We start from the raw sequence: 24,302 nt of genomic DNA, 5'->3' as shown, positions 1-24,302 counted from the left end.
AAATTCTGTTTTTTAAAAAGTATATAAGACTGGAATTATATATGCCTACATATTAACACTGGTCATCTCTGAGAGGGAGATTTACAAGAAATTTTTTACTCTCTTTGTACCTCTCTGTAATTCCACAAAGAATGTTTATACACTCTTATAACTTGATAATAGGACAAAATGTTGTTAAAAAACAGACACATTATGACATTTATAGTACTTCTCTCTTACCCAACCAGATACATACTATTTCTTATCATGGACATCTAACAATGCTAAACAGTCAAAACTCCCATCTAATCAAGAGCCACTACCAAAATTAAAGTCTTAACAATGTGTACCTGATGAAATTTCCTGATCAGGGCCAGCTGCTAGTTTAATGTTTTATGGACATAGGTTGAAATATTACCTAAGAATGATTCCTATATCAATTTTATAGTAAATGGCAATTAAAACAATCAAATCTACCAGAAGTTTTAATTGTATCAGGATGGTCTTATTAAACAGAAACTCCCATTCTGGTGGGTAGTACCATGTAATTTTTGACTAATGGACTTCAAAAAACATATGATGCACTTAAAGCTCCTTCTAAAGCAATGCTGTGGACCAGAAGTCATTTCTCAGACATTTAATCAACAAATACTTATTGATTCCTTCAGTTTCTTCAACTTTGTAATTTACTTTACTTTTTGTAAAAAACAATTTCATCTAGTAACTAAATCTGAATGAGGAAGGCAAATGAAGAAATACAAGGCTACTGAAGACCAGGGGAACAGCCTTAATTATGTCCACAGATTGCCAGATCAACTTCTCACCTATTAAACTAAAATTAAATTAAAAGATCTTAAAAGTGCTCATCAAAGGGGAAAAAATGTGTAACTATGTGAGGTGATGGATCTTGAGAAAACTTATTATGGTAATCATTTTGCAATGTTGTATACCTTAATCTTATATAATGTTATATGTCAGTTATAATCTCAATAAAACTGGGAAAAAAATTTTTAAAATTATCCTTCCACATCCAAACCAGCTTTATAATAACTACCATGCACTGAAAACCTACATTATGCTAGGCATGCTATAGTAACCTAAACTTAATGTTTAATTTAGACCAAAAGTTCTACAACAGAATGACCAGAATTTGAATCCTTACATTCTACCTGTGTACCCTTGAGTGAGGTGCCTGACCTCTCTAAAGGTCAGTTTTCTGATGTGTAAAATGGGGATAATAACAGTATCTACTTCATAGAATAAGGAGGATTAATGAGATAAAGCATATACATAAGGTTACTAGCATATTCAGAGGTATAGCTAGCACTTGATAAAAGGTACCTTCTATTTTAATATAAAAATGAACCACTCAATGAATTCATTAAAATTTCCTTCTCAGAAAAGAGGAAACTGAAGCTCAGAGAGGCTAAATAATCTGCCCAAGTTCTATGCAACTAGTAAACAGCACATCTAGGATGCAAATCCTGGTATGACCTATACTAAAAGCTGTACTGCTTCTTACTACCTTATTTCCTTTAAATTAATGATGACTTTTTAGGGCATTAAAAATGCAGATAGTGTTAAAAAATAGAGACCTAAAATCCCACTTGAATTAAGAGCTAACTGGGTCTGTTCAAGTTTTGACGAAAACCAAGGCTGTCCTCTGCAGTAGATGAGAGTGCCCCATCAGGTGCCTCAATCTATAAAGACTACACTATTGCATAGTAAATATTCAATAAATGTATCAGCTATATGATGCTGTAATAAATATCAATTCTAATACCAGTTTATCATAAAATATAAATGCTCAATAATGTATTTAATAAATGCACAATAAAGATTGTCATCATAAAATCATTTAGTTCTTTTTATTTTTTATTTTTTTATTTTTTTGCGGTACGCGGGCCTCTCACTGTTGTGGCCTCTCCCGCTGCGGAGCACAGGCTCCGGACGCGCAGGCCCAGCGGCCATGGCTCACGGGCCCAGCCGCTCCGCGGCATGTGGGATCCTCCCGGACCGGGGCACGAACCCACGTCCCCTGCATCGGCAGGCGGACTCTCAACCACTGCGCCACCAGGGAAGCCCCAAGTTCTTTTAAATTAGATATTTTTTCATCTTGGCAAGTAAGAATAAAAGCAGTAAATAAAAATAAATGAGACAAAGAACTAAATTAAGAACACGTCTTATCTCCTACATTGTTCTCTATCTCTGTCTGAGGACATGCTTATCGACACAGAACTAAAATTACTTATATATAAATATAACAGTTAACCAATCCTTACCTGAATGGAATACATTATAATTTTAAAGCAGTGAACTGCAAATTCATTGGGATCCCATAGTCTGTGATGATCTAAATGCCTGTAAATTAACAGTAAGAAAATTACTTTAAGAATTCCTTATTTTTATTACACTTTCGCCTCTAGAACCCTCAACAATATGCAAAGCCTACCAATCAAAAGAACATTATCTAAAAGAAAGTCAATGTTTCCATTTCCAGAACAACTGCCAAATCTTTTCATAAAACAGTAACAATAAAAGACTAGAATATATATATGTATATATATATATATATACACACACATATATATACATACATATACATACATATATGATTTTTCAATACCAACATGAGCTGGCAAGAAAGAAAAGTCCCTCAGTCCAGACTCCACAAGAAGGCGAGAATCTGGAGAGGTAAGTATACATTGAAGCCAGCAGCTGTCTTAGGCACATCTTCAGATCTCTGGTAGCTGATAGCTTAGTGGTTTAAAGGGTTGTATACACAGGAGACTGGAGACAAAGTTTAGGGTCCACCCAGGAAACGTGGCTATCAGATCAGAAACACATGCATCAATTCAAGCCTTAAAAGACGACACCTTCAGTGAATCTGGGGGAATGTTCTATGTTGTAGAAGACTGTCAAGAAGCTTGTCTGTGTTGGCCTTGGCTCTGAGAAGAATCACAAAAATGAAAGTCTCTCTGAAGAATTCAACCATACACCTAGCACCCAGGCTCTCATCTTGGTTGACAGAATTCACAAGTATCTATGTGGTCCAAAAAAACTGAAGATAAGAATGTAGTTCAAAGCGGTGCCTGGGTAACACTGCATCCATGCCTTCAGCAGAAGCAAAATAAAGCCTCTTACGGAGTACACACCGTTAATCCAAGCCTCAAAGAATTCTCACAAGTAAAGTTACAATGAATATGAGCTCAAAATTAAAATTCACAGAACACACAAGGTAAAAAGCCACTATGAATGTCAATTATCAATCAAGTTTTTAAGGACTAGGACAGTTTTATTCATGTATATATTCCCCCAAAATACCTGGTACCTTACTTGGAGAGGGCATTTAATATTTAATCAACTAATTAATTAAATAGCTAATATATAATTAACTATTTAACATTTAATTAGATTAATTAACACATGATCAGGAGGTAAGTCCACTAAGTTCTACATAGAAAAGAATATGGCCCACTTCCAAGTTACTCAAGTAATCAAGTACAGTTAATTCGGTAGTTTCTTTCTTTTAGACTAGCTCTCTAGATTTTTAAGGCCCTATAGATTACCTCTCGGTTAACAAGATAAAAGCTGGAATTCTGATATTAAATCAGCATGTCTGGAAAAAATAAATCTGCCTTTAGTTATATTTGACATAATTTGATTAGTTCTTAGTAGCATTTTCATAAGCCCACAGAGTCTTTAAACGGTACGTCTCAACTTTTTGGTGGTGGTAGAAGTCGGGGGTGGGGTGGGGGGAATCCTTTTGAAAACACTATAATATTTCTCTGATGCTTAATTTTGTGGTTTATAGATTCTTGTAACTAAAGCTCAACTTTGAACCCAAATATCTGCCCTAAATAAAGAATTCTGGATATTACATTTCGACTACTTTATATATGCTATAAAGACATTACTATAGTCAGGAAGGGGAAAGGACAAGGCAAATGATTAACAAAAGAAAGACTAGCAAAAATGTCCAGAAATTACACAGAATGTTATATAAATCTATCACCTGACAATTGAGTTAGAACTCAAGAGGGTTTACAAGGCTTCAGAGATAACGTCTATGTGGAGAAACTCAAGGCTCACAAATGTATTCTGCTTGGAAGGCAGCATATAAGTACCAACAAGATATTTAATATTCCTGCTCTGCTCAGTCACTCGGTATAAGACAAAATTTAGTCAGAGAAGAGAATGCGACCTAAGGTAGTCCAGCCGTGGCAAAAAGAAAGCCAAGAAATAGAAGCCAGGGAATATGAGGAACTGACCAGAAGTTAATAAAATAAGATACATCATACTTGGACATTCGTTTGTTTTAATATTTTACTGGATATATACATTTCAAGGTGTGAATAAAAACTCTAGTGAAATGATGCACATGATTGTATTTCCTATTTAAGGGGGAAAATCTAGTGAAGTGGTTGAACAAGTGCTCAAAGGGATGTTGTCTGACTCAATCCTGTACCCTTCCCACACTGCTACACTGGTTCTATTAATAACTCACTCACACAGGTAAGAGTATTTGTCCTCTGTAAGTAAATTAAAACAGAATGAATATAGGACAGTCACAAGTAACCAGGAAAACATCAACTACTTACGCAAAAACTGGTCTCACAGCATTATTCATATTCCCAAAAGTTGCTCGGCCCAGCAGTTCTCTGAAGCAGTTTTCAGCCAGCACGGCGGGATTCTCTTCTTTGTCAGCTGCTGAAGGAGAAGGAGGAGGGCCTATGCGACTGAAAAATAAAGACAAACAAACGAATGTGAGAATTCTGACACTAGTTCTGACAGTTAAACAGAACAGATTTTTACTTCTCAGAAATATTAGAATGACATTTTCTTTTTTTTTTTTGACATTTTCTTTTTATCCCAAAATAACTTTAGAGCTTAATCCTACTTCTTGAACTCAACACCTTGAAGCTAATCACATAATCTTTCAAAATTGGACAGCTAAATTCACTTGTATAACTTGTTTTTAACTAATAGAATACCTTCTCTAAAGGCAAAATACTCAGTAGTTGCTTGTTAACTTCCTACAACTTCACTACATTTATAGCAAAATCCTAGTAAGAACAAGGTGCCCAAAGATCACCCAGTTTAACTGTAAGTGAGCAAAAATAAAATCAAGAAAAAAACTATGGCACAGTCTGAATAAAAAATAAAAATTTAAAAGCTAATTAGAACATTTGTATAAGTAGATATCTTCAATAGACACTATTTGTTCATATTTTAAAACCTTATTTTAGACTAATGTATTCATGTGTAATAATAATTTCAAAAAAGCATGTATCTGTAGCATTGGGATAAAACCATGAAAAAACACAACTTCTTAAAATTTGGCAACCAATGGTATCAGCATTCCTGTATCCTATTTATGCTAATCTTGTACCTCAAGAGCCATAATTATGGGGAGTCAATTCTCAACTAGCCAGGTACCTTTAGAAGAATAAATATTTTAGACAGAAAAACTAACCTCAGCTACATTGCCAAGAACAGGAAAAATACAGAAGGTGTTAAAATATATCGTTTCACATTTTAGGTTTCCAAAGCTGGAGACAATCACATCTAAGGAATCTAGCATAAATACTTGCTGTAATTGCCATAAATTTTGATAAACATATAAGCGCTTGCAGAGTTACCAGTTTCACCTTTTCACTTCTAGACCACTTTTATTTCGATATTGCACACATAATCATCAAAATTACAAATTAAGTTAAAATTTTAGAACTACAGAATTAAATATCTTTTAAATTCAATTTGGATTTCCCTCTTTAAACTGCAAGAATCAGGGAGATCGGCATATAAGCCAAACTGGAGAATACTGGTTCTAAAACTTGGTTGCACAGTACTTCTGTGTAAGGCAACAGAAATTTGGGAGGAAAGAATGCTTATGGCATTTGAAAAAAGAGAATAAAGTACAGAATCCTAAGTTCAACACGTTACTGGGGTGGGTGGGGGGAAGAAATCAGCATACACCCCAAAACAATATTCCATGCCAAAATATCTTAGAAGAATAAATAAGATATAAATAGTCTAGTATTTCTGTTGAAAAATATATATACAGTGAATAGTAGCTGCTATTATTATTATTATTTTGATTAGTACTAACTCCCTATGAAAAAGCATGCTGGATCTCTAACAGAAGTTCAGTTTATAATCTCTATTTCTTACACTTGCAGCTTTAAGTAGTATTAATTCAAATAGCAATGTGGATGCCCAATAATAAGCAGAAAGTGAAAATTTATTCTAAAAGAAATAAAAGCTTAAATGTCTGAGTCAAAATCTGTCTGCTCAGTCTAATTTGACGACTGAAGCTGATATTTTTTCAGAAAGGATACATATTTAAACTTGCTCAAGTTTACGAGACTACTATATACATAATACTAAAGACAAACGTTCTTACCCTAGCAAGCGAGCACACATACACACATATTAAAGTAACACAGCCCCAGCCCTAACATCTTTATTCAATACCTGTCAACCTCTTCTATCTTTTGCATGTTAAACAGCAGGGATGGAACAATTTTATCCATATGCTGGGGTTCCCAAATGGTAGCCTGAAGTTCATCATTAACTGTTTTGCGAACCACACCTTGAATACCTCTGATTCCAGCAATTCGGATTCTATAAAAAAGAAGAAAAAAAACTGAGTCATGAAAAAAAGCTATTTAAACAAGTCTGCTTACTTAGCTAAGAGAATGGATGTCAAATAAATAGTTACCTTGAGACAATAAAAATAACATACAATAAGTCTAAGAAATAAAAATCTCAAAAATCTAAGATGGACAGAGATATGGCAGTTCCAAAAGAGGCTTACTTTTTTTAAAAATAAGTGTATTTATTTATTTATTTATTTTTGGCTGCGTTGGGTCTTCATTGCTACATGCGGGCTTTCTCTAGTTGTGGTGAGCGGGGGCTACTCTTCATTGCGGTGCGCGGGCTTCTCATTGCGGTGGCTTCTCTTGTTGTGGAGCACATGCCCTAGGTGTGCGGGCTCAGTACTTGTGGCTTGCGGGCTCTAGAGCGCAGGCTCAGCACTTGTGGCGCACGGGCTTAGTTGCTCCGCAGCATGTGGGATCTTCCCAGACCAGGGCTTGAACCCGTGTCCCCTGCATTGGCAGGCAGATTCCTAACCACTGTGCCACCAGGGAAGCCCAAGGCTTACTTTTAATACCATCTTTTTACAATCAGCATTTAAAGTTAAAAAAGACTGTAAAATATAGACATATTTTGTCTGTATCAGTTTTCAATAAAAAATAATTTAATCCAAGGAATTAGGTTCTCCTACATTCTCTGACATAAATCGTACCAATGTTTTCTTAGGTCAGTCTCCCAAGGCAATAGAAACAAAACCAGAAATAAACAAATGGGACCTAATCAAACTTATAAGCTTTTGCACAGCAAAGGAAACCATAAACAAAACAAAAAGACAACCTACGGACTGGGAGAAAATATCTGCAAATGATGCAACTAACAGGGGCTTAATTTCCAATATATTCGAACAGCTCATACAACTCAATAATGAAAAAACAACCCAATCAAAAAACAGGCAGAAGATCTAAATAGACATTTCTCCAAAGAAGACATACAGATGGCCAACAGGCACATGAAAAGATGCTCAACATCACTAATTATTAGAGAAACGCAAATCACAACTACAATGAGGTACCACCTCACACCAGTTAGAATGGGCATCATCAAAAAGTCTACAAATAACAAATGGTGGAGAGGGAGTGGAGAAAAGAGAACCCTCCTACACTGTTGGTGGGAATGTAAATTGGTACAGCCACTATGGAAAACAGTATAGGAGCTCCTCAAAAAACTAAAAATAGAGCTGCCATATAATCCAGCAGTCCCACTTCTGGGCATGTGTCTGGAGAAGACTATAATTTGAAAAGATATATGCACCCTAATGTTCAATGCAGCACTATTTACAATAGCCAAGACATGGAAACAGCCTAAATGTCCATTGACAGATGAATGGATAAAGAAAATGTGGTATATACATACCATGGACTAGTACTCAGCCATAAAAAAGAATAAAATAATAGCATTTGCAGCAACATGGACGGACCTAGAGATTATCATACTAAGTGAACTAAGTCAGAAAGAGAAAGACAAATACCATATGATATCACTTATATGTGGAATCTAAAATACAACACAAATGAACTTATCTACAAAACAGAAACAGACTCACAGAAAATAGAGAACAGACTTGTGGTTGCCAAGCTGGGTGGGGAGGGATGGATTGGGAGTTTGGGATTAACAGATGCAAACTATTATATATAGAATGGATAAACAGTGTGCTACTGTATAGCACAGGGAACTATATTCAATATCCAGTGATAAACCATGATGGAAAGGAATATTAAAAAGAATGTATGTATATGTATAACTGAATCACTTGGCTGTACAGTAGAAATTAACACAACATTGTAAATCAACTATACTTCAGTAAAATGTTTTAAAAAATGAAAAAAAAATTAGGTTTTCCTAAGAGGATGATAATAATTCAAACCAACATGGACCAGATTCTCTCCCATTTCTTGCCTAGAAGTCTCAGCAGCTGAGTGAGAACAGGATTTCACTGTTCCTGAACACCCTTAATGCGTCCGCAGACTTTTCATTCACTGTTTCTCCCTGAGAACCTCTCACCTCCCTTAGTCCACCTAGATGGAAGACGAGGCTGGTTCCTTAAAAGGTATGACGAAGGAGAACTATCAAAATGCAGTGCCGATAACCTGAGCCATATACATATACACATACACATCCGTGTGCCCTGATGTATATACATTACTGTGTTCATATGGGACTTAAAATTTATCCATATTTATCCATACTGTGAGAGAATGCTGCCCTATCCTCCCTTCCCGATTCACAGCTCTCAACTTCCTCAAGCTCTTCCTCATTCTTCTTTAAAAGTAAAATCTATCAGTTCAAGGATGAGAAGAAAAGTAACTAGAGAACAGTATATAAAATCTGGGGAAGAACAATCTCATGAGCAGAGCTAACACGGTAGCCCCTCTACCCCGAAACACCTTCATTCTGGCCAAATTTGATTGTTATTTACCCTCCCTTTTTGTTACTACCTGAAATAGTCACCATTAGAAGTTTACTCAGCTTACCCAGCACTGTTTCCAAAAGCTGCGAATAGGGTTAGAGAATGGAAGATGTGGGGAAGGGGGTGAAACTGCTTAGAAACCCATCGGGAAGTAATGCAGGCATTCAGTAGTAGCAGGTGGAGCATGGGATACGGCGGTAACATGACACTGAACAGGTGAGAAAGTGAACTAGGAGACAAATCTTGCCTTTTACAAGCTGTGTCTGATTCATGCTGCTTTCTACAACAAAAAGAAAGTCTTGAAAATCTCTTCTGCAGCTATCACAAGTGGGCAAGCCTAACGTTACTACAAAGGTAGTATTTGCAAGTCAAATATTTTAAGAAAATCTTAACAGTTATCAGCCCCATTTCCTACTGGCCATGCCCCCTAAGTTTTATTTGACAGTGTATTGCTAAAAATAGAGGGATTTATAATAATTATCTAAGTTAGAACCTAAGAAGGAATATAAATAGTCCTGAAGAAAACCAAAAGGGCTTTTACTAAAAACGAAGCAGAAAAAAAAAACAAGCCCTCTAAGTATCTTAAAGCATTTTAGTTTTCTCATTTGTTTCACAGTGATTCAAATGAAGTGTTATTTTGGAATATCAAATATTATATAGTAATGAATTAAGACAAAGTACCACCTTTCATTTGTGTACAGAAAATTTCAAGTTTCTTTTTTGTAAGTTGAAAAATGTTATGAAACTACATGTTCAAAAGACAAGATTTTTCACTAGGGGGCGCTAAAATCTAAAAATCAGATACCTATTAAAATTTTTGAATTTTTTTTTTTTTGCGGTACGCGGGCTTCTCACTGTTGTGGCCTCTCCCGTTGCGGAGCACAGGCTCCGGACGCGCAGGCTCAGCCGCCATGGATCACGGGCCTAGCCGCTCCGCGGCATGTGGGATCTTCCCGGACCGGGGCACGAACCCGTGTCCCCTGCATCGGCAGGTGGGCTCTCAACCACTGCGCCACCAGGGAAGCCCTGAATTTTTAAAATGCATCCTTTCATAGGTACTATAATATCATAAACACTTTTCACCTACATTGGTTTATATGTGAAATTCACCACCTTAACCAAAAATCGGGAAATGCCTACGTGAACAAACTAAACAAACAAAAAAACCCCCCTATCTTCTGGATTATTACAACTTTGAAAAAAACCTGCCATTTTATTTAGCTAATTTTTATACCTTTTTGCCCCATTAACAAGCTAATACCAGCTTCTGAGAACAGGTAACAGTTTTATAAAACATTTTTTGAATATCCTTTAGGGAGAAAAAGAGACTTTAGCAGTGATTAGGAGAAACAGGAAATTTATTATTATAAGATAGTTATAGTTATCTCTACTTTTCTATAAGGCTTTACACTCGTAATAAAGGAATAACATCAGGATCCTAAATGGCCTATAGTATACCAAGGAAAAATTATACTAACAGCATCTCAGACAGAAATAAATCTTATATCTGAAAACTATTAAACTACCACTCAGCTTTCTTTCTCCAAGTTAAGTAACTTTTACACTTGTTTTTGTTTGTGTAAAGCAACACTGTAGCTTGCATACTTAAAGCTAATTAGTTACATTTCTGTATATTCCTTTATTTTAAAAGAGAAGTAAAAATCACAAAACATGCTCAATCTTGACTATCGACTGCTCATGACAACACTCTGAATTTGGGTTAGTTTCTTTCTTTTTAGGTGTATTATGGTAAAGCTCAAACTACACTTACCAGGGTCATTTTGAATTTAATTTTCAACTTTCATATACATGTCAATCTATCAACTGTGTTTGCAGATAAGTATTTGATTCTAGATTATTACTAGGATGTATCTAGAAGAAATGTTTAAAAATGCCCAAATCAGTTGTCATGACAACCTCAGTCAGACAATGATCCCATAACATACAGTCATTCATTCATTCAATTTATGTATGTATTCATCCAAAAAGTGCTTATTGAGAGCCGGTAATGTGCTCAGCAATATTCAAAGTACTGGTGATACAGCAGTCCTCAAAACAAAACCCTTGCCCTCCTGGAGTTCATCTTCCATAGAGGAGAGAAAACAGACAACAAGATCTGAGAAGATAAAGCTTAACTGGGAGTGGGATGGGAGGGCTGATATTAATAAATAAAAGGTGGCTGAGGGAGGATTCTCATGATAAGGTGACATTTGGGCAGAAATCTGAACAAAGTGAGGTAAGGCCGAGAGACCACTCAGTCCAAAGGCCCTGGGGAAAAGTGTGCCTCATGTATTCAAGCAAGCGAGGAGACCCATGTACTAGATCAGAGTGAAAGGAAGAAGAAATGACAGGATCTAACACTGGGGTATGGTGAGCATTAAAGGGCATTCTGGGTTACAGTAAAGACTTTGCATTTTATTCTGACTGAGTTAGGAAACCACTCTCAATTTTGCTGCTTTAGTCAGTTCTTCTAACAGCAATGAAAAGTTGTACTTCAGGAATAAAGCATATATTTTCCCATCTCCTTGGGTGATCATTATGTAATATATAAATACAATATTCATCAATAAATAACTCCAAGACTATGAACCATAAAACAATACATACTCTGTTCGTGTTTCTGGATCACTATCACAGGAGTGACACATGGCACTGAAGCGAGATACAAAAAAGTCATAACGTCTATGATAGGACGGCGTGTCTTCTTCAATATTTGCAAATTTGACAAACTAAAAAAATAACAATAAGATGTATTATCACCTTTTTGACAGTGTGGAACAAACACATTTACTTTCATTCATTATTTGTTACATCGACAAGAAATAACCAAGTAAAAAGCAAACGAAATATGAAATATCATAAATGCCACATATATACAAAAGGAAGTTTTTGATAATGAACTTTACAAAATCAAGAATATAGCATTATAAACATCAAATATAACTTTGTCATGCAGTCTCTTTTCAGTGAGCCCACTCTCAAGAGCTCTCATTCTAAAGCCCTTCTGCATTTCCTGGATGCTGACAGTGTTTCCATGACAAGCTCAGTCAGGCCCAAACCTTCAGGGAATTTTATTTCTTAAATCTCCGGTAGGAAATCTTGACAGTTGTTACATAACACATGAATGAATAATATTTATACAAATGAGACGGGACAAGAAAAAAGGGCCCTAAACTGAAGAAAACCAACTCAATAGAGAAGAAAAAATACTGAGATGGTAAAATTTATTCTACCTCTTTTCTAAAGATTAAAAAAAGAGAGATATCCATATGTTTAGGAAATTTTAAATATCCTACATGAGTCACAGACCTAGCCATATGATTCCTTAATATGTACTCTTTTTTTCTTATTTGCTTTCTCATTTATTCAGTAATTTATTACTTCTAAAATAGCCTAAAGCTGTCCTGGAAATAAAACTAAAGTAAGCATAGAATAAATTTGAAAAAATAAAATTATGATACTAAAAGTATTTTAAATTAATTCAGCCAGAGCCAAGTCATCTGTTTTAAATTATAATTTCATATAATTCATATTATCTAGAAAAAGACCACAAATACCACACCTGACAGAGATGAAACTGACATTCATTACCTACTCTGTACCATACTCTGTACTAGGTGTTTTCACATGAGTTCTTATTTAATCATTCTTACAATCCTGTAAAGAATGTGTCATTATCCCCATTTTACAGACAGGAACACTGAAATTCAGAAGTTAAATCGTTTGCCCAAAATGACACTGTGAGTAAATGGTGAAACTGGCATTGCAGTTCAGGGGTTTGATTCCAATTTTCAAGATTCCCATACTACACACTGACCATATGAAGAGTTTCAGAAAATATTAAGCCAAATATTTGTATTTTTCATAAAAAGAGACTTTGAATGATACCAGGAAATGCTCAAAAAATGTAAATGATAAAAACACATACAAGGGCCTCCCTGGTGGCGCAGTGGTTGGGAGTCCGCCTGCCGGTGCAGGGGATACGGGTTCGTGCCCCGGTCTGGGAGGATCCCATATGCCGCGGAGCGGCTGGGCCCGTGAGCCATGGCCGCTGGGCCTGCGCGTCCGGAGCCTGTGCTCCGCAACGGGAGAGGCCACAAGAGTGAGAGGCCCGCATACCGCAAAAAGAAAAAAAAAAAAAAAAAAAAAAACACATACAAGTGTATATACAATATGTTCCCCATTTTCTAAAATATATTTTAAAAAGAAATTAAAATATTAAAGGACTACTTCTGGATACTGAAATTACAGGTATCTTTAACTTGTTTACTCTTTCATATTTTCTTGCATTTTCCAAACTTGCTACCAAAAATCACATATTAAATTAGAAAAAAATTAATCAGAAATTTTAAAATTTGGCCATTAAAATGTTAAATGTTCTAGAAAATTTTTAGGAGAAACTTTATCCTCTTTTCACTTACTGAAAGTCACAAATACTCAAGTATAATCTGAGTGATCATTTACAGAAGCCTCTCCTGTTGCCCTTTGGCATAAAGAACAGGATAAAACATGTGCGGCTATGTTCCAGGGAAATGCATAAAATATTATCTTCCTTCCCAATTTTATGGAAAAGCTCTTCTAATTCCTGTAACTCTGGGAGCTCTCTAACAAATTCTAAACCTATATACCCTGTGCTAAGATAAATCAATAAAAAGAAAGGTATTATCATTATAGGCTTCTTATCATACGTAGGAGTGGAAAAAAATGAGACAGTATGGTGCAGAGATTACGAATGGATTCTGTTAGATGGCTCTGGATTTGGATCCTGGACTTACTAACAAAATATGTGACCCGTGAAATGGAATATTTAACTTACAGGGCTGTTGAGAAGTTCAAATGAGAACCAAACAAAAGTTAGCACAAGGCCTTGCTACTTTCTCCCCCTCTCAGCTCGGTGCTCTGTGATGACCCAGATAGGTGTGGGAGTGGGAGGGAGGTCCAAGAGGGAGGGGATATATGTATACATATAGCTGATTCACTTCGTCGTACAGCAGAAACTAACACAACATCGTAGAGCAACTATGCTCCAATAAAAAAAAAATTTAAGTGAAGAGCTAGATATGTTTTAAAAGGTACAACAAAAGGCAGCAGCAATGTGATCTTCGATGTAGTTTCTCACAGTAAGCACTGTTAAATTTTCGACCCAATCAACTTTGTCGTGGGGACTGTCCTGTGAGTTACGTATAACGTGTTTAGCAGCATGCCCAGCATCCTGGATAGCACTAGCACTCCCCCAGCCCCAGGTGTGAAAAATTCAAAACGTCTTCCAGACACTGCCAAATGTCCAGTGAGGGTTAGGGAGGGGGGAGAACTGTCCCTGGTTGAGAATCACTGCTTTAGTGTAGTGAACGGTTTAAATGACTGGGCCCTATGGACAACTGTCAACAATAGTTAAAGAAAAGGTTAAGATTAGCAATAGGCTTCAGAAAAGTGAGATGGATCAATTGAATACAAGAGGAAGAAAAAAAGGAAAGTAACCTCTGCTTTTCCTAGATTTTAATCCACAAAAATGACAGTGTATTTATACAACACAAGCTCTGGAATAGGAAAGGCCTAGCACTGAATCCCTGTTATATAACACTATTATTTCACTATGTCTTTGGACATGTTATTTAGCTTCAATTCCTCACCTGTAAAATGGGAATAATACTTCTAAGCTTGAAGGGTTTTTGTGAGAATTAAATGACATAATGTATATGAAGTATCTAGCATATACTATATTATTTCTTTTAAAAAACATGAACCAATGTTGCAGAGTGTTAACATTTATTACTATTATGTATTATTATTTATAACAATAATTATTATGTATTATCATTTATTGATATATTAACTACGTAACATTTTTCTTGCCTGAATCTGTGTTTATGCGGGTATGCTATATTATTCTCTATACTTTTCTGTATTTGAAATAGTTCACAATTTTAAAAAAGGGTAAAAATAAAAAGTACCTAGCACAATTTCTAAAACAAAGGAGAACCTGAATAAATCATGTACTGAGTCAGCATCAGCACAAAGTGGCAAATGTCAACAAATTAAAATAAAATGTACAAAGACCACTAATAAATACCAAAGTACTAAATCAGTACCAGTCATGTTCGACAATATTTTTTTAATATTCAATTTTCAATGTTTGACAACTTAGCACCACTAAGAAATTAAAATCAGACTTCCAGGGAATACTATATAAATAATGTTGGTCAAGATAATACAGCATTTCATTTAATATAATTCATTGATTCAAATCAAAGTAGGTAACTGGAGAATTTTGTCTTTTTCCCAAATGAGTCATTAAAGGAATTCTAATGGCATTGCTGGCTTCAAGTAAAGAAACGTCTGGAGATATACACTGAAACTCCTTCCCCCACAGCCATTAAAACTCTTCCCCTAATATATAGGATGGATAAACAACAAGGTCCTACTGTATAGCACAGGGAACTATATTCAATATCCTGTGATAAACCGTAATGGAAAAGAATATGAAAAAGAACATATATATATGTATCTATAACTCAGTCCTTTGCTGTACAGCAGAAATTAACACAACATTGTAAATCAACTATACTTCAATAAAATTAAAAAAAAATTTCCCCTAAACTTTCCTCACCTAAATGTAAAGGAAATAGGAGAAGCACAAGTGGCTATGTTGCCAGAAATGGAGCCTGTCACACCACCTAACTGCACTTGGAAATAGCCAATATTTTCCCTCTGAAACAAATGGACAAAATCATATTAAGGGCTTTTTAATGAGGATTTTATTTACATACTCTTGCTTCAAAAAAAGAAAAACATTATATTACTACCAACAATAACTAACAGTGCCAAACACTGCTCTAAGAACTTTATTTATATTAACTCCTATCACACAACAAGAGTACCAAGATCGGTACTATTATTATCCTCATTTCACAGATGAAAAACTAAGGCGAGGAGAGGTTAAATAACTTGCCCAAGCTAAGCTAGAAAGTGGCATAGGCATAATTCAAAGAAAGGCAGTCGAACCCTAGAATCCATGCTGTCAGTCACCCCCTACACTTCCTAACCACAAAACAGTTATCTATAAACAATAGCAGGTAGTATATGACTCTGTTATTTGTTGATAAAAATCTGGATGGGAACATATAGATTGGTTGAATGCCTGAAAGCTTCCTCAGAGATGAAGTTGGAACTGAAAGACTGAAGGTTATACAATGAAACTAAAGACAAGCGGAGGAAGGTTATCACTGTATTTTCTTTTCTTTATTAGATATGCCTTCCCCAACCCCACACATGTTTAACAAACTATGGTTCCAGATAAAAGAAAATGAATGTCGTTAGCAGAAATAGTTCAGAAGTAGTGTCAGAAGGCCTGGGGGGAAAAGAAAAACCTTCCATTTATGGCCAACTGAGTTCCTGTTGTTCCTTATGATTGGTTAACATCCCAGATTTCACAAGCAGCAACAATAAAAGCTAGAGACAAAATGTTCTAATCATCTACCACTGTACTGGTTGTCCAAATGCCCTGACCAGAGCATCTGCTTCTACCAGATAGACACTCTAAGAAGAGTTAATCCAAGTTATGCTAATTAAACTTAAAATTAGAGAATAGTTTTACTCACAGAATTTGTTCCAAGAACTTGAAGCTTTGGTTCCCCTGATTCCAGCAGCTTTGCTACCATATGAAGAAAGCTTTCTACAAATGGCTTGATGCTTTGAGAATGGCAGGCCATAAGAAGTTGGTCCAACGCCTCCATAGCAATTAAAACATACCTAAATATAAGAGAAAAATAATGTCAACACATCTCTAGCTCTCTTAATTCTCCTAATCACTTTCACAGGGATAATTAAAATAAGTTTGTTTAAATGCACAGAACACAGAAAGGCAAATTTAGCAGCTTCTAAGTGAGATCCTAATCTTTACACAACACCAATGATCTTGAGATTATAAAATAATCCTCATGTGGAAGTATACAGAAACTATACTGTACTACCCCATTTTCTCCTGCTCACCAAAAACTCTTCCAGAGCTTCTTCAACATTACCTTCATGTGAATTTTTTTGTAAACACAAATATTCTCCATTTTCCAGGCTTTTAACCACATTTCTTTGCATCCAACCCAAAAGTTATTATAAGAAATGTACCTAAATTTCTAACACAATCTATTTGTATTTGTAAATATGAGTATATAGAACAGTATCAGCAATATTATAAGGAAAGGTATCATATATTTTACCATATAATTCATCAGATTTTAAAGCTTGTACTAAAAATTAAAATTCAGACTTCAGATAACTTTGCTTGAACAGTCAACTATAAAAACTATTTGTATCAAGACTCACATTTGTATTAAATGCTCTAAATGGTAACAATGCAGAAGTAGAGAAAGCCAGTATAGCACTTGGAGAAAGGAATACTCTAAGAAACTAGTATCATAAAATGACAATATGGAAAAGTATTTATAAACCAAATTACAAAGTTACTGCTGTTCAAGCACAGAGAATGGATTAAGATGGTAGACCTTTATTTATAGGTAGATGTATAGCTAGCACAGGTCAAATCAGCATGCTTACATATTCTGAACCTTAAGCCTAACATAGTTCTCTTTTATTGCTCCTCTGGTAGGTAAAACTGGAGCTGTGATAAAAATCAGTTCGCTAACAGAATTTCTGATAGTTTTCAATTTTGAGACTGATTTTTAAATTACAGTACTGTGCTGACAGACTAAGGGAATCAATTTCTACTATTTCCATTAGGGAAGTCTTAAAAATTAATGGATACTTAAACAACTCTGTTAAGTAACATGAGTTTATTCTTAAACCTGACCACCAGGTAAGTAATAAAAGCTACAGCATCTATTCGGTATTACACATTTCCTTATATGATATTACAATGTTTTATTTTCCATATGTTATCTTTCCCTGACTAGATGGCAAAATAATTTATAGGATGATTTAGCCTAGGAAGAATTTTCCAAAGATACTATATTAGCAGCAATTACTTTCCTTACCCAGAACGATGTCTGACAACATCCCTGCTCAACCTTTCTGCCAGGTAAGAACCAATTCGATCCAGTTTCTCTGGAGCAGATACAGCATAAAATGTCAATTTCTCCATATCGGCTTTAACAAGGCCATCCTAAAAATAAAAATAAAAAAAACAAGTGAAATAGGTTATATTTATATCTGTATTTTCATGCTTATTTTTTGTATTTCTAAGTGTTGCCTGCTTCACACTTCCCTTTTTGGATTGGTAATTAATCCATATTTATGCTGAACCTTCCTGAATATAGCCTCTTAAGAGCTAATCACCATTCTGGATATGTAGAATTTTCAAAAAGTTAAATAAATGTCCCATTTAGGAAAAGCATTTAAATATGCTTTCACAAGCAATGGATTATTCTAACACCTTCCTTTACAGAAAAATAGCTCAATTAACTGCATATAGTATGTAAGGAATAGAATATATTTTAGTAATTATAAGAAAAAGTTTGGTTATTTGTTCCCCTCACTAGAGCACTCTTTGAAGGCAGGGACTATGACAATGTAGACCTCTGCACTCTGGGTACCTATTGTTGGACGTGTTTTGGATATACCACAAGATTCGTTCGTTTAATAAATTAAAAATAAGAAATGTAGTCAACTGGGTTTATGGTTGCCATACGTATGCAAGGTTCATGTAAATCTTTTCTTTTCCTTAAACCTTATTTTACAGATTTCTATTTAGGTAAATCTTATCTAAATACTTGGCAAAAATAAAGATTCTTTCTGTAACCGTTCACTAATTTGCCTGCCACCACTCCCATGATCAAAAGTGTTCAAAGCTCCCTCACTGCCTGTAAGTTAAAGGGGATAAAGCAGGTGCCTTGTCTGTCATTCACATTCCCCCCTAATTTGCGCTCTACCTTATCTTCAGTAATCATATGTTCCAGATTCCTTAAGGAAATGACCTGAATATTCAGTCTATTAAATGATACTTCTGAAACTTCCAATCAGGAATTGTGTACAATTATCACTCATTACACTTCAGTTAGGCTATAGGCACCTTCATTTGAAGGCTCCTGTTCGCAAACGTATCTCTTACTTTACCATGATTTTTCTCTTGCCGGCAACAAAGAGACTAATCTCTGCTTCTCCAGATGGTGTACATCCTTCAGAGTTCAGCAAATTGCATTTCTGCTGAGAATGCTTCACAGAGATTGCCAACCCATGTGATACCTCCCTGATATAAAGGCAGAAACTTCACCACCTGTTTTACTTAATATTTTTCTTACTGATTTATGCATTGTGATTTAATATTTAGTATGCTTTCGCTTTATATCAGTCAAATGGATGGAAAGCTTCTTAAGGGCAGGTACCATATCTTAGAGTTATTTATATGCCATAAATTATCCAGGATATCTCGCAGCCAAAATATTTAATTGATAGGCCTCCTACAAATAGCTGAATGTTTAAATCAGATTTGATTAAAAATGAGGTGTATCTCATAAATTAATATCAAGATAACCAAAAGGTTTCTAGAGTTGGCTACATTTTAAAATAAAGCAACTTCTGGAAATCAAACCCATGTAACACTTTTTTGTTCCTATCCATTTAACACTAGACTAAAGGAGTCTTGGAAAATTTAAAGCAGTGTCAAACAAAATCGATGAAAGACAACTGCTTTGAAACCAGTCGTCTTCCACAATAAAGTAACTTTTATAAAAAATTAAAAAGCACTTAAGTCAAAAGAGAACAAACTCTGCCTGGAATAGTCTCCCTTTACTTCTCAATTCTCTTCTGAAAATTGTGTGGCCAACCCTACTTATTCTTTGGATCTTAGCCTAGATTTCATTTCCTTCAGGCCTTTCTTCTCCCAAGCCCAGATTAGATATCATTCCTACCTACTCCAGCAGTACCCTGTACTTCTTTCTCTAGCACAGCATATTCTTTCACACAATATTGTAATTGCCAATTTACTTGTCTAGGAGCTTGGTGAGAGCAGAAGACCACGTCTGTGCTCACAGTTGTGTTCTTGGCATTTCATACAAATGATTTGACACTAGTTCATAAATGTTTGGTAAGTGAGTATTACTGAAACTTAGGAACTATACAGACTAAAGAACATCATCCGTCCATCATTCTGAAGTTATGTTATGTTATGCTTAATCTGAGAAAAGAATCTGAAAATCAGACAAGCAAGCATGGATCATTTAAAGGTTAAAAAAAAGAGAGTAGTATAAAAATAGCACTGTACATGATGAGATTTGGGAGTAAAAGTAGAGAAATGAAATTAGGGAAACCTTTAGGGAGGTCAGCGGGGGGAAGGATGGGTCAGCAAAGAGAAGGATCAGTAGATGTAGATCAAATTACTTTTGGATCTTCAGGGAATATGTTGTCCACCAGGCGTTTGTAGCGAGGACGCAAAGCAGAACAGCAGCAATACACTCCTGTTCAAAAAGAATAAAATCACAAAGTACAGAGATTAATCGTACTGTAAACTGACCTAGAAATTCAAGTTTCTGAATATTTATGGGTTATTTAAAATAAAGGGGGAAAGTTCAAATAGCCAGAAATAGAAAAAGGCATGCAAATTCAATTATTAATGAAGAAGTGAAAAAGTTAAATTTCTCCTCCCCTCCCCAAAGACACCAGGTCAAAATGAACGTGCTAATGAATTATTCCAGTTTCCAACCAAACTGTTCAAACTGTTTTGGGGCGTGTGTGTGCGTACACGCATGGATGCACATCCACATAAAACCCACCCAATTCATCCTATAAAGCATATACACAACTGGTACCCCACCTTGCCTCCCTTCTGGTCTCATCTCCTACTACTCTCTGCAGCCCCTACCCCTACCTCTACCTCCCTCATTCCCACTTTTCCTGCCCAGCCCAATCCACTCAGCTCCAGCTACAATGGTCTTAAAATGGCAGTTCGCTCCTAGTGTAGCTGGTGAAAACAGTTAACACCTGTATCTATATTATGCATCATACAAAGGAACCACAATAGTGAGGGAGAATCAACATCGAGGGAAAGTCCAGGAATTTCAAAAAAATGCTCAAAGGCTGCTCTATACATTTTCAGCTGTTGGCATCTTGGAAAGAGTCAAGGATTTGGATTAGAAGACCTGGGTTCATTCCAATTCTTTCACTTAAATGGCTACATGACCTTGGGTAAGGCACATCAGCTCTCTGGAAAGAACTATGTAAGCAGGAGGGATCCATTTTCTTGTCCTACAAACTAACAACTTAATGGGAATGTTGGTCTTGAGCCATTATAAAATTCTTCCCATGATTTATGAAACTGGGGTATGTGTGTCTGTGTGTAAGTGTGCACTTGTATGTATTTAGAAACCAAAATATGGTATGAGAGAACACTTAAGCTACAAGTTAAGAGAACTCAGACTTAAGCAGACTTCTATTATCTTATTGAGTAATGTTATTCAACAGACAACTTCTCCAGACCTCACTCTGCTCATGAAGTATACATGACTCATGCATGCAGTCATATACCACGTCAAGTAAGCGCCCAACAGGCCAAAACATATAAGACTGAGTCCAGATCTGTCGTAGAATGGAGCCATTATATTGATAAAAACAAGACAGAATTAAGACATGTACAGCATCTTTAGTCATCATAAAGCAGTGTGCATACATTATTTAACATTTCCAGCAAATTTGTTAGGTATTATTATCACTACTACTTTACAAGAGTGGAAACTGTAGCAGAACTGACCAAGTAACTTACTCAACAGCAATGGCTGGGTGAGAATCCAATGTCTAACTCTGAAACCTCATGCTCTTTCCACAAACCCAGAGATATTAGTGGTCAAATCAATCAACATCCAAATATTTCATCTGCACCTGCTATGTCCCTAGTCACCATCTGTGGCTAGATGCCACAGATACAAGAAAGTATAAGAGACAAGATCCCTGCCCTTGAGAAGTTCATAAACTTGTTATTAAAAAAAAACAGTGAATAATTCAGCAATATATACATAGGTACTACATGCTGATAATGTAAAATGTTATACGTTGTTCAGGATGTTTTCTACTTTAATAGAAGAAAAAATTCCAAAGAGTCCATTAGGGAATTTTTTTCAGACTAACACCAAAATACCTGAACGCTTTTTAAAGCCCAAAAGCAAAACACAGGCTAGATTACTAGAAAGAAAAACAAGGGTAAAAGCCAAGTAAACAAAAGTCATATTTCTGTGTCAACTATACCTAATATAAAAATACTTCAGATGAATATTAATACACTGACATAAATTAAAATCAAATATGTATCAAGTGATTAACTTATACAGGGCACTGAGCTAGGTACTGCAATGATGAAAGAAGCTTATAACCTGATAAGAAGATTAGGATGAATACTTTGTTATCACTAACACAAGGCCAAATATAGTAAATTCAAATTGCTATTATGGCAAAGAGAGAATGGAACTGAAAAACAAGTACCAAAGCTTCAAGTTTCCTGTCAGAATGGTAAATTATATAATTTTCAATAGGTAAGAAAGAATTCTTAATAAGGTATTATGTCTCGCATTGACACTTTCTGATATTATACACTGCTTTTAGTTTAAAGAGGCTTCCAAAAAATGGGGACTTGAAATACACATTATATCTAGTTCCCACTTTCAGGAAGCTTAGGTGTACTGGAAGAGACAGATGGGTAAAAAGACATAGGTAGCATGGGGTTAAAGGGCAGGGGCTCTGGGGTCACACAGACTGTGGTGAATCCAAGGTCTCTCACTGTCCACCTAGGAAGGCGCGTTACCTTCTCTTATTTTAATACATTTCCTTATCAGTTAAATGGGTGTAATAACACCTTCTTCATGTTTATTGAGAAAATGAAATAAAACTATATGTAAAGTTCTTATTAAGGGTGTAATACACAGTAAGCATTCAATAAAATGGTAGTTATTACTAGTAACGCCGTAAGTACTTATAATCGGGGTAAGCAGAGGTGCATTGAGGGCCCTTGAGACAGTATTGCCAACAACGTGAAAACCTTTGCGGCGAATTAATCATCTAAAAATCCAACAAATTTTATATGTGGTTCACAAGAAGCCTTCAATAACAAGAGGAGAACCAGTGGGGTAACTGCTATTTTCTGAACGTGATGTGTGCAGCACTATACCAAGTACTTTACAGCATCATTCGTTTATTCCTACGGCAGGTCTCTGAGGTGCTATGTTCAGCTTTGTGTGATAAATGAGGAAACAGAGGCTAAGGGAGGCCCATTTGTCCCATATCATACAGCCGGTAAGGAGAGGAGCTGAGATTCCAACCAGATCTGATGACTTTAAAGGGTAACTGCCACTCTGAATTCAAGTACCAGACAATTTCTAAATTAAACATTTTTGCTCTCCATGCACCATTACCAATGAACATGACTGCAGGAATGAGTCTGGCTAACAGATGAGGAATGCACTGCCATGGAGGGAAATAAACAATCACCGTGAGCTTCTCCAGGAGGTTTGAAATGAAACAAAACAAAAACAACTTCTTGACCACTTACTAGGCATGAAAACTTACCAACTATAGAGAAGACAGATGAAACTAGATTTGAAAGCTTCAATTTACTCAGGTTTCTATAAAATGATAACACACTGAAGGCAATACAAGGTGAAAGTGAGTGATGGCAGTAATCACAAAAGACATAACTCTATTTTAAATAAGACAACTCTGTACTTACAAACACCACAAGAACAAGTCAAATAAAATCATTGGACCTACTCAGGCACAGAAATGTGGTTGACCCCCTTGTTGAAGTCAGTTCATAAGGCTTTTCGAGTTCAGCTGCAGGTACCTGAACATAGTCCTTCATGTTGTAAGAGACGATTTTCTAGCTGATCTTCCTGCTCTTAGATCCTTTTACCTACTGTGCAGGAAGTGCCTAGTTCACTTTACCTGTAATTAATTAGCAGAAGGTACTAATACACTGTAACTTATCTAACGTGTTGACATCAAATATAAAGCTATGGAGAACTTGATAATATCCCTATCAAATTCTGCTGACAAGGCCAAACAGCTTAAACAAGATACTATTAAAGTATTGTATTGCTAGTTTACTAAATATAGATTTTCATATAGTTTGAATAAGAAAATAAACTTATATTTTTTTCTTAAAGCATTCCTTTAATTCCTCCTCATCCTAGCTTCTGATCCCTTCCAACAAACTCCTCAGTTTTCAACTGCTTCCCAACCTCGTCTTTTCCAAAGGAAAAAGGGGCTAAGCATATCACAAGAAAGCCTCAAGCAACTGGCAGGTCTAAGCGACATGAATTCTTCC

The 24,302-nt window shown here is 35.8% G+C and overlaps 1 protein-coding gene across 4 annotated transcripts in view; it reads right to left on the bottom strand.

Moving 5' to 3' along the window:
- Positions 1 to 24,302, bottom strand: part of EFR3A (EFR3 homolog A) — a 90,858-nt gene that overhangs the window by 37,702 nt on the left and 28,854 nt on the right. For 3 of the 4 annotated variants that reach the window (XM_081258690.1, XM_081258693.1, XM_081258691.1), the window contains exons 2-8: positions 20,375 to 20,451; positions 18,034 to 18,161; positions 16,645 to 16,795; positions 11,654 to 11,775; positions 6,457 to 6,606; positions 4,581 to 4,718; positions 2,262 to 2,340 (exon numbers count right to left, since the gene is read on the bottom strand). In XM_081258690.1, coding sequence (XP_081114816.1) covers positions 2,262 to 2,340; positions 4,581 to 4,718; positions 6,457 to 6,606; positions 11,654 to 11,775; positions 16,645 to 16,795; positions 18,034 to 18,161; positions 20,375 to 20,451 — 845 coding nt within the window. Of the gene's footprint in view, positions 1 to 2,261; positions 2,341 to 4,580; positions 4,719 to 6,456; positions 6,607 to 11,653; positions 11,776 to 16,644; positions 16,796 to 18,033; positions 18,162 to 20,304; positions 20,452 to 24,302 lie in introns of those variants that run through there. The other variant, XM_081258692.1, reaches the window with a different exon arrangement.

The sequence above is a fragment of the Mesoplodon bidens genome (assembly GCF_964165515.1).
Source record: "Mesoplodon bidens genome assembly, chromosome: 16".
Classification (NCBI taxonomy): Eukaryota; Metazoa; Chordata; class Mammalia; order Artiodactyla; family Ziphiidae; genus Mesoplodon; species Mesoplodon bidens.
The sequence above is the reverse complement of the archived record's forward strand: the minus strand, read 5'-3'. Positions and strand labels throughout refer to the sequence as shown.